Raw genomic sequence first — 11,985 nt, 5'->3', positions numbered from 1 at the left:
CAGTTAGTAGTACATCTGAATGCATCTTGTACTGTCCTATCTACCACAAATGGTTCCCTACTCAGTGCATCGGCAACCACGTTTTTTGGGCCAGGGACATAGTTTAGGTCAAAACTGAATGCTGCAAGCTTTGAAACCCATCTTTGTTCACATGCATCTAACCTCGGCTTCGTCAAGATGTACGTCAGTGGATTATTATCCGTCCAGACTGAGAAACTTCGCCCTTTCAACCAATGGCTAAATTTGTCACAGACCGCCCATTTGAGTGCAAGAAACTCTAGCCGATGTGCTGGATAGTTCAGTTGGGAGTGTGACAGTGTCTTGCTGGCAAATGCTACTGGTCTAGCAATCTTCCCATCAGGAGGTAACTGTGAGAGTACAGCTCCAAGGCCATCAAAAGAGGCATCAACAGCAAGGATGAATGGCGCGTTAAAATCTGGATGGGCTAACGTGACACTGTGCACAAGCTCATGTTTCAAAGTTTTGAATGCTTCTCTGCACTCATCAGTCCAGTCTGTCAGGGACAGTTTAACATGGCCCTTTTTGAATTTAGGTTTATGGCCTCTCCCTCTTTTGTGTGGCGTTGCAGGCTCAGCTACAAGGTTGAACAGTGGCTTAGCTTTAGCTGAACATCCCTCAATAAAGTGATGGTAGTAGAGAACCATTCCCAAGAAAGATCTGATTTTCTTAGCACATGGTGTTTTCCCATCAGACTCCATCAGGTCAGTTTCCTGCACATCATTTATAGCCTGCACTTTACTCGGATCTGTCATAACACCAGCTCCACATATGATGTGTCCCAAAAACTTAACAGACCGGCGAAGGAAGTGGCACTTCTTAGGTGAGAGCTTCAAGTTGTTAGTAGCAAGACGTGAGAAAACCATTTGCAGACGCTCAAGAGCAACTTGTTCTGATGGAGCAAAAACCATAAGGTCATCCAGGTAGCATAACAGGCTTGTGAAGTTCTCATCGCCAAAGATGGACATCATCATTCGCATGAAAGTGGCAGGACTGTTCGTAAGACCCTGGGGCATTCTGTTGTACTCATGGAGACCGAATGGGGAGGAAAACGCGGTGTATTTCTTGTCGTCCTCATGCATTCTGACATTGTAGAACCCTGATGTGAGGTTCATAGTGGAAAAGAACACATTGCCACCCAGAGCAGCAAGGGCGTCTGTCTGATGAGGCAACGGATGTGCGTCCTTCACTGTTCTGGCATTTAACCACCTGAAGTCATTGCAGATGCGAAGATCACCAGTCGGCTTGGCAACCAGGACGAGAGGCGATGCATACTCGCTCTGAGACTTACGAATTATCCCCAATTCCTCCATCTCATTCAGAGCTGTACGAAGCTTGTCATAATGGCACGGTGGGACCCGCCTGTATGGAAGTCTGAAGGGCTTGTCATCTACCAAGCGGATTCTGTGGACAAAATCTGTTGCCTCCCCACAGTCCATTTTGTGTCTTGAAAACGTGGACTCGTACTGCTCGATGAGCCGCAGCAGCTTATCCTTCCACTCAAGAGAAACTTCACAAGATGAGAGATCCACATCCCGCAGGCCCATGTCACTCAGGATGCGCGATATCTCCTCTTCCGACCTTGGTGAAGGTGGTGAGCTCTGTGTGAATTGCACGCTGGATTGGACGTGATCTGGTTCAGGTAAGTCCTGCACAGAAAGACAGGGGGACACATCTGCTACCTTGGCATTTCTTTTAATGGTGAGAGGCTTGTCTGTAGGATTCACCATTTTGACTGGAACACAGCCATCTCCCCATAAGGTAGTAACAACTCTCCCCACCAAAATTTGTGCAGGCCTGGCTTTGGACTGAGTGGGTTCTATGAGGACCGTATTCCCCACTCCAGAGATGTCAGATGCAGGCAGTTTAGCCCACACTAAATGTTCAGACATCGGCTGTAGAGTGACACATCTTTTGAGTTTAGCCGTGCCGATTCTGTTTGGCATTGCACCGCTCTCCCATCCCTCAGAGTTGGACAGCAGGGATGCTAAAAAGGGTAACTCGTTATTCAGAGCACTGTTCACTGGAGACGTGATGTTCCCGCCACTAACAGTCTCTTTCATCTGTGGAATGAGCCACTTGATAGCGTTGCTCCCGAGAATCATCTCATCAGTTTGGCCTGGCACCACTAGAACAGGAATTATCACTTTGTAGCCATAAACTGATGCAGTGAGGTCATACATGGCAGAAGGTGTGACAAGGTGACCACCACATCCAACAATGACAAAGTCCTCAGCTGATTTCTTTTCAATGTTAGGGATGGACTGTGAAAGTTTTGTGGCGGATGTCTCACTTACAGTGCATGCCATGGATCCACTGTCTACTAACGCCCTGAGTACATGCCCGCCATCAGTAGTCACATCTGTGTAGAATAGACTGTCAGTCTTTGAGAGTCTCTGCAAGCCTTGCACAATCAATGTTTTATGTGACGGCACTATGCTGCTGTAGTTGTCATACAATGTTTCATAATCATCCATGTCTGTCAAATCCGAAGTGGGAGGCTCACTCACTTGATCTGCACTGTCCTCCCATGAGCACAGACCATTTAGTTTCCCTGCTGACCGTGGGAAGAAGGACGTCCTCCCTGTGGGCAGTTGCGTCTTGGATGGCCAGGTAAGTGACACAGGAAGCAGAGCCTGTTCTCTCGACAGTGTGTGAGGGCAGAGTGGGAGCCGTCTTTACATATGGAACATGGCGTCTCATTTAGTCCCTCAACTCTCGGAAGCCTGTTGTTGGAATGTGGCTTTCTGTTAGCTTGAGTCTGACCCGGGCCCTGGAGCAACACTTTTTCGAGCATTCCAATCAACCTCTCCAGAGTAGAGGTTTCTTGACTCACAGCCTTTTTCTGTTCGGGGATGTCTGAGACTAAAGTAGCATTAGCGCTAACCTCAACTTCATTCAAATTGAGTCTGCTACCCCCCCTTGCAGAAGATCTGATCCCCTTCTCTAGATGGTATTCATCTAAGACTTCCTGAACTTCACGAGCTGACCATTTATCCATTGTCTTGGACCTAAAGGTAAGAGCTAGATCTTTACTGGGGCAGTGTCTGATGAACATTCTTGTAACTTCCACACTGGGGTTGTCAAACATTTTACCTTACTCTTCAAGACAGCTTGCAGCAACATCAGCGGCTCGGTTCAGTCTAAGCCAATACTCATATGGGTCCTCCTGTTCTTTTGGCATGGTGGAATAAAAGTCAGCCAGAGGCACAGAGGAGCAATAGCTTGCACTGAAATGTCTGCGCAGGAGTCCATATATGGCCTGTGGGTTATGCTGGACATTAACCTCACCGTTTCTTATGCCAAATCTCACAACGTCCTTTGCTCTGCCTCTCAGGTGGACGAGAATCTCTTCAGCCTGATTCTCTAGCTGAATGCCACTCTTCCTGATATAATTTCGCATTGATTCCTCCCATTCATCAACAGCCAGCGTATCCGAACTCTCTCCTCGGAATACAGGTGGGTCCTTGACTCCTCTCTGCGTTACAAGTTGGACTTGGGAGAGATCTAGTGTGCGGCCAGTGTCACTTTTCTTGCATGTGTCTTCACGAGCTGAATGCACAGAAGCTGTAGGGCTTAATGTGTCAAAGCGTGACATAATGCTGTCAGCTAGCTGCCGCCCTATCTGCTGCACAATAGTACTCATTTGGTCAACTAGTCTCACCTCCTCAAGAGGAGGGTCTGGAACTGATGTACTAGCGCCCTGTGGTGGATCTAACTCAACTATAGGCTGACTCTGAGGTGTCACTACTTCCCTATATCTGAAAGGACTTTGCACCGAATCCCCACCTAAAGCTGTTCTATCCCCCACCTGATGGTCGCCTAGTGAAAATGGAACAGGTGTGACATGCAGTCCTCTACCCCTGCCAAAACTAGGAGGAGTCATATCAAAGGAACTAAATCTGTTAAGACTCATACTTTTACATATATAGCAAAATACCAGACACGGTCACATACAGTCTCAAGAGAATACGGCTGTTAGCTAAATGAACCTGACAGTCAGAAGAATCACAGCTCCGAAACAATGTGGTGGCGAGAAGACATCTGTCCGGTCCGGCGTAGTCATGGACGAGTCACGGCACCAATGTGACCACTGTGAGATGTCTCCTGGCTGAAATGACTCTCTCGAAGCTGGATTTGTTCTTGCCAACACCGTTTTATTCACGTGTCTGCATTCAATACAAGGAAAAAGGACACTTGTAACAGTCAGCTTCTTGGCAGAAATCCTTTGCTACTGAGGATTTCCCATAGTCCTTTACGGTATATATATATATACAGGTACACAGTTACACCAGCAGGTGGCACAGTTTTCTCATTTTAGCTGGATTTATAATACATCCTTTCAACTGTGTTACATACACCCCCCATAAATCCTGCTAAATTGGGGCACACAGAATATAAAAAACAAAACCCAAAAGATACTATTTACAAAACTCCAGTTGCATAGCCATAAGAGCACAGTTTTCTCATTTTAGCTGGATTTATAATACATCCTTTCAACTGTGTTACATATATATATATATATATATATATATATATATATATATATATATATATATATATATATATATATATATATATATATATATATATCATTTTTATTTTTCTTCAAACGACACAAAACTTAAATCTACATGTTGGCCCCTTTTACTCATCAACTCTGAGTCGGGACACAACACTGTTAACGTTTGTGTTTTTTCCAGCTTCCGTCCATAGGGGGAACTGTTGAGCACTGTTTCCTGCAGTCTGCTGCCTTTTCTTGTAAATGGTGTAGGGGAGAGCAGCAGGTGAAGTGTGGAGTTCTGCAGAGGGAGAGGATATAGCAGCTCAAGTCTGATAAACAGCAGACTCTTTTGCTGCCGTGTGGAGCAGTATGCCTGAATTATTTTCATGAAAGTAACTCATTTATTTCATCAATTCATTCATTCAGAAATGTGCCACTTATGCTTTACGTAATGGTAATGAATTAACCTTATCAATCTCCTTTAGCTAATATCCTCATATTGAGAATGTGACATTCTCTTAAAGCAGCTGGCCATGTGCATAATGTAAGTAAATATGTAAGTACAGTCCTTACTTACAGTGTCTTGTCTTTTGAAACGCAGAATTATTACCCCCTTTGGTCCCTATTGATATCACAAAAGTTAAAACTTATTAACAATTAAATCTAAAGAATCATTAACATAAAATACAGTGGAGAGACACATTAACTATTAAATAGTTGCTGCTTTGGCAAATTACTCTGATTGATAATTGATTTGTGGCTTACGTAAAAAATATCTGAGAAAACTATACATATGACATTTGTAAAATCTTGAAAGCATTGTGTATATATATATATATATATATATATATATATATATATATATATATATATATATATATATATAAATATATATATATATATATATATATATATATATATGTGTGTGTGTGTGTGTGTGTATATATATATATATATATATATATATATATATATATATATATATATATATATATATATATATATATATATACAGTTTGTACCCTAAAAAAGTAAAGAAAATACTCCTGGACACATTTATCCTTGGTAGGCGCAGCTAACAAAAGTTTTAAAAAAAACTGTTGCCTTTTCCTGTGTTTACTGAAGGGGAGGGGGAGCTGTGTGCTGCTCCAAGAAGTGCTGCCATTTCTTGTAAATGGAGGAGGGAGGGGGAGAGCAGTGTTCATGTGCCATGTAACACAGGGACTTTCTGTACAATACAATAGGGACGAATACAGAAGTCAGATAATCAGGTGATACTGAATAACTAACTGTGTATAAATAACTGTGATACTAAATAAGCCTTTTTTTAAAGGCAGATTCAAACAGAACATACTTGTCAAACAACAGTTGAAACTTATAAAGCAAAGTTAAGTTTTAGGAAACGTTGTGACAAATAAGCTAGCATGTGGTCATCAAGAACAACTTTTCTCCACACAAGTTTCATATTTATTTGAAACATACGAGTCATTATCAGGACTGTATGCAAAGTCAAATGATTGTCTTTTTTATCAGTATTTTCAATCTGAGATCATGTACGTGTTTTTGAAAGGGCTCTAGGTTCAAAACATTATGAAGTACATTATAAAATGCATAATACACTAAAGCTCTATTAATGGAATGTGTTATGTGACAAAGCTTGTGTAATACTCTCTTGATTAATTCATCTGGAATATCTAATGTTGCTTTCTTTCTTTGTTAGACTACGTACGTATAGTCATCCAAAATGATTAGACCATATTGTATTTGGTATGTATTCTCACTTGTACTTATATAGTTAAAAACAACTTCCACAACCTGAACCTCTATAAAAAGCTTTAGTTTCACTTTCTATGTGTGGGCGTGGTTGAGTACATATAGGGTTGTTCTAACAGAGCTGCAGGAGACACACTCTGAACTGTTTGAACTTCAGCTGCAGTATCTTCTCCACTCTTTAACCCAAACATGGCCAGAAATTTAGGTAAGTCGAAACCTGCATCCTCATTTTAAAGTACAGTGATTGTATTCACTGCCGAATCTACTTTTATGAGATGGTCCTGTGTACCTCCTATAAACTAATACTTCATTGAAACTGCTATTCAATTAAATCGTTTTTCTGACTACAGCAAGACTGTAGTTGAAAGTAATGAAAGTAGTTTTTATTCTGAAGAATGTGAGTCTGATGTCAATTTGTTCTCTTTTTGTGATTGTACTGTTATTTATGAGGGAGGTTAGATGGTGTTTTGGAGGAAGGTTCACTTGATGTATTAAGTCAGGGGTGCCCGGAAGGTAGTGTGGATGGATTGCATGGCATTAAAAACAACTTTAATGACACAACGCAGCTCCCGGTGTGCAAATCAACAGGCTCGTTCGAAAGAGCTGTATGAAGGAATTCCGACGAGAGCAGGCGGCCGCAGCAGGGGGCGGAGTCAAAAAACTGCTGTCAAATCGCACAGTATACACAGGAAGTCACAGAAAAAATGACTTCCGGTTAGTTACGATCTTTAGGCTACTTGTAGTTTAAAGATCACTTTTGGATTTATACATATGTGATTAGAAATATATATTTATAGAGAAATGTCCATGTAGCTGCATCCTTTGTTCCTTTTATGTCTGCCTGTGAAATACACTACTGGTTTTGATATCTGTTGAAAAATATGATTTTTTATTATTAACCACACAAGATATGTTTTTAGATTAAATCTGAGACTAATAGTCAACAATAGAGTGTTAAGTATTACAACTACACACAAAATACTTTTTTTTTTACAACACGTGGTGTCAGATCTAAGAGCCAATCAGCGTTCTGATAAGGCTACAGACAGGCATTTCCCATCATGAACTGGGCCAGTCAGCCGGGGGAGAGCTGCTGCAGCGCCTTGCTCTGAAATCGACGGCCGCCTTGCTCTCGTGAGGGTATCATGGACCACGTGTGCATGACGTTAGAGCAAGCCGGGAGCAAGTCGGACACAAATCTAACCGGCATGCATTGCACGTCGATCGCCGGCGATCGATTCCGTGCAGAACTGGCTCATCTCGAACGAGCCTACTGTCGGATAAATATATATATATATATATATATATATATATATATATATATATATATATATATATATATATATATATATAATATATATGTATATATATGTATATATATATGCATATATATATATATATATATATATATATATATATATATATTATATATATATATATATATATATATATATATATATTATATATATATATATATATATATATATATATATATATATATATATATATATATATATACATATACAGAGAGAGAGAGAGAGAGAGAGAGAGAGAGAGAGAGAGAGAGAGAGAGAGAGAGAGATATTAACCATTATTAATGTAGGTAGATGTTTTTGACTTGTTAATTTTAAAAGTAGCTGCCGAGCCAAAAAAGTGCGACAAACAACATAAATGATACATCATGTATGATATAAATGATCTGGTTCTGATAAATGATAAAAAATGTAAATCCCACACATGCTTCTGAGTCCCTCCATTCACTTCCTGCTGGTCTCGGAGTTATAAACCTCTGCTTCCCCTCCCACATGATTCAGGTTTCAAGGTTCAAAATCCATCCACTACATTTTATCTTAACAGCTTTGTGGTTTTTAAACTATATGTTTATTCCACATATTTTTAAATCCAAACAGACACGCGCACACACGCACACACGCACACACGCACGCACGCACACACACACACACACACACACACACACAGACAGACACACACACACACAATCAGACACACAATCACACACGCACGATAAGAAAGAGAGACAGAGATTAGCTCGGTGGAAAACAGCAAATTATCTGAATCTCTTGTTGGCCTTTTGCTGTGAACAGCCAGGCTTCTGCTCACGCAACAATTGACAAAGCACATTGAGTATGAACCTGATGTAACTCGGAAAATGGGCTAAGAGGTGGAGCAGGTTGAATGAAACCTGGTTGCTAAAACACATCCAAGATCAAAGTACATAGATTACATGCAATGCTGTATAGATTCAAATCATAACAGAGGTATGGAGAAAATGGAGAAAAAAGTGCGGACACCTTTGAATTAAGTGATGTGACTGACAAACGGTTTTATTACATTTTGATTTTATCAAGAAAAATGTTTGTTGTTGAAATGTTAAACCCCTGAAAGAAATGTGTGGATAAATGGACAGTTTTCCACCTTGCAGTTCCACTTTCAGCTGACAGAGGGAGTAGTTTAAAAGCCGTGCTGAACATTATATGGGAGCCACATTAGATCATGGAGAGAAAGCCTGATGAGCACATTTATTTGTCTCAAACGAAAGTTTGCAAGAAATGTTGTAAATTGGAACCTCAACAAATGTAATGTTTTGGCTGTGTCAAAGCAGCAGAATGGATGCTTATTTTCTTTTTTATATCTGGACGAGTTGCTTTGAGAACAATGTGTGTACAACCTAATATAGATTCTTATTCAGTGTCACTCATTCTTCTCCACAGGAAGCAACAGAAACAATGATGAGGAAATGAGGATAGTGATGGTGGGGAAGACCGGGATTGGGAAGAGTGCCACTGGAAACACCATTCTGGGACGACAGTGCTTTGAATCAAAGTTCAGTGGAACATCTATGACTGTAGACTGTTCCAAGGGCAAAGCGACAGTGGACGGGCAAAAGGTTGCTGTTATTGACACCCCGGGCCTGTTTGACACCAGGTTTGGCATGGATAAAACAACTAAAGATGTGACCCAGTGCATCTCTTACATTGCTCCTGGACCCCATGTGTTCCTGGTGGTCATCAGGCTGGGCAGATATACTGAAGAGGAAAAACAGACAGTGCAGAAAATTCAAGAAATCTTTGGCCAGGCTGCAGACAGATATAGCATGGTCCTCTTTACTCATGGTGACCTTCTTGAAGACACTATTGAGGACTTCCTGGAGGGTTGCCCAGACCTGCAGGAACTTGTGGATAGATGTAATGGCCAATACCATGTCTTCAACAATAAGCTGAAGGATCGCTCTCAGGTCACTGAGCTGCTCCAGAAGATCAGAAATGTAGTCCAGAGGAACGGAGGACGCCACTACACTACTGAGATGTTCCAAGAGGCAGAGAGGGCTATCGAAGAGGAGAAACAACGCATCCTGAAAGAGAAAGAAGAGCAAATACGCAAAGAGAAAGAGAAACTGGAGAGGAAACTACAAGAAAAATATGAAAAAGAGATTGACAAAATGAATAAACGACTCCAGGCTGAGAGAGAGAGAGAGAGGAAGGCGAGACAGGAGGAAGTGAAGAGGGAGAGGGAGTGTATGAATGAGGAGAGAAAGAGGGAGAGGGAAGAGAGAGAGGCAGAGAGAAAGAGAGATAGGGAGGAGAAAGAAAAAGACATGGCAAACATCTTGAATTCAATGAAGGAACAGCATCAAAGAGAACTGAGAGAAGGGAAAGAACAGGTGCAGTCAAAGTATGAAGAAGAGGCCAGAGAGGAAGCTGAAGAGTTTAATCCATTATATCCTCTCGTAATAGCTGGAAAAGCAATAGTTAACGGAATCAATAAAATAGGAAGAGCAATTGGGAGCTGGTTTAAATTCTGATTGTCTCAGGCATCTAAAATACAGATGAAGCCCCAAAGCTCCCACTCAGGAATAAATGAAATACACATTATTTCATCCACAGAACTATAATCTATTCCCTGTTTTATTTACCAGTACTAATGACTATGAAAGTAATTGTGCTACTTTTAATAAGGCCTAAATAGGTATTCGTTGTGTAAGTAAACATTTGAAAGTATTACATGTTCATTATTATTTTATATTCATAATGAACATTTAATTAACCTTACAGTTTGTCATCAAATCATTCTTTTCACAAGTTGTGTAATCTGTATATTTTCATATCAACTGATTTAATAATAAACATGTGATATTAACACCAGGACCTTTTTCAGAGTGATAATTAACTGTTCAACCAAGAGTTCAAAGGTCCAAGTCTTCATCTAAAGTTTGACTCACTACTTTATACAAAACAGTAATTCTTTACACATACATACATACAAATTGCTGCCTTAAGGGAACGCATGTGTGAATGTTAGTTACTCCTGATTGGCAGGTGTATCAGTGTATGATTGAGTGGATGATGACATGTAGTATTAAATTGCTTTGAGTGGACGGACGACTAGAAATTATCCATTTACCGCTTTTGTGTTTTGAAGTTGGTCTATAAATCATATTATCTGTGTTCTGTTTATATATATATGAACAAAACAACTAAAGGAGATGATTTTATTCCTCTCATTGCAATTATGTGAAAATACACCACCCTGGTATGAATCTGTCTTTTAATAAACCCTATCAACTATAGTCTGATGCATTGGAAATGCACAAACCATCTCTGTTGCTCAGTGGGAGCTCTGATTAAACTTTTATGCATAAGTATGTATTGTTATGTAATTAAGCTGTTCACAAACATGTTTCACGGCTCAAAGGTTCAGTGGTCTGCTCTTGGCCCTTTCGATTTCTAATCTGTTTTCTCAGTTTAACGTGAGCTAATCACAATAATGGCTGGAAACACAGTGATAAACTGCTATAAACAAAATAAATGATACATCATGTATGATATAAATGATCTGGTTCTGATAAATGATAAAAATGTAAATCCCACACATGCTTCTGAGTCCCTCCATTCACTTCCTGCTGGTCTCCGGAGTTATAAACCTCTGCTTCCCCTCCCACATGATTCAGGTTTCAAGGTTCAAAATCCATCCACTACATTTAATCTTAACAGCCTTGTGGTTTTAAAACTATGTGTTTATTCCACATATTTTTAAATCCAAACAGACACGCGCACACAGGCACACACACACATACACACACACACACACACACACACACACACACGCACGCACGCACGCACGCACGCACGCACACACACACACACACACACACAATCAGACACACAATCACACACGCACAATAAGACAGAGAGACAGAGATTAGCTCGGTGGAAAACAGCAAATTATCTGAATCTCTTGTTGGCCTTTTGCTGTGAACAGCCAGGCTTCTGCTCACGCAACAATTGACAAAGCACATTGAGTATGAACCTGATGTAACTCGGAAAATGGGCTAAGAGGTGGAGCAGGTTGGAGCTGAGGGAGCTGAATGAAACCTGGTTGCTAAAACACATCCAAGCTCAAAGTACATAGATTACATGCAATGCTGTATAGATTCATATCATAACAGAGGTATGGAGAAAATGTGCTCTAATCAGACACTTTACTGTACACTTGAGAACTTGTTTACCATCATTCTGAGCAATAATTAACTCTGCAGCACCTGTGTTTTGTTCTGTCCCAGGACCTGATACCACTTTCTTGACTTCTTTCTAAAATATGACTTGTGAACTACTCTCAATCAGAGCTGCCAGCAGATACCATTCAGATCTATTTCTTCCTGTGCTGCTACT

The 11,985-nt window shown here is 40.5% G+C and overlaps 1 protein-coding gene across 1 annotated transcript; it reads left to right on the top strand.

Annotated features, from left to right (window-relative positions):
• The first annotated feature begins 6,424 nt into the window (after positions 1 to 6,424).
• LOC137794870 (GTPase IMAP family member 4-like) lies at positions 6,425 to 11,145 on the top strand. Its single transcript, XM_068591973.1, has 2 exons — positions 6,425 to 6,500; positions 9,028 to 11,145. The coding sequence occupies exons 1-2, from the start codon at positions 6,485 to 6,487 to the stop codon at positions 10,116 to 10,118; spliced, it is 1,107 nt and encodes a 368-aa protein (XP_068448074.1). The 5' UTR covers positions 6,425 to 6,484; the 3' UTR covers positions 10,119 to 11,145.
• The last annotated feature ends 840 nt before the right edge of the window (positions 11,146 to 11,985 follow it).

This window comes from Clinocottus analis, unplaced genomic scaffold (genome assembly GCF_023055335.1).
Source record: "Clinocottus analis isolate CAN_PGR_092001 unplaced genomic scaffold, fCliAna1.0.p SCAF_26, whole genome shotgun sequence".
NCBI classification, from domain to species: Eukaryota; Metazoa; Chordata; class Actinopteri; order Perciformes; family Cottidae; genus Clinocottus; species Clinocottus analis.
The sequence above is the reverse complement of the archived record's forward strand: the minus strand, read 5'-3'. Positions and strand labels throughout refer to the sequence as shown.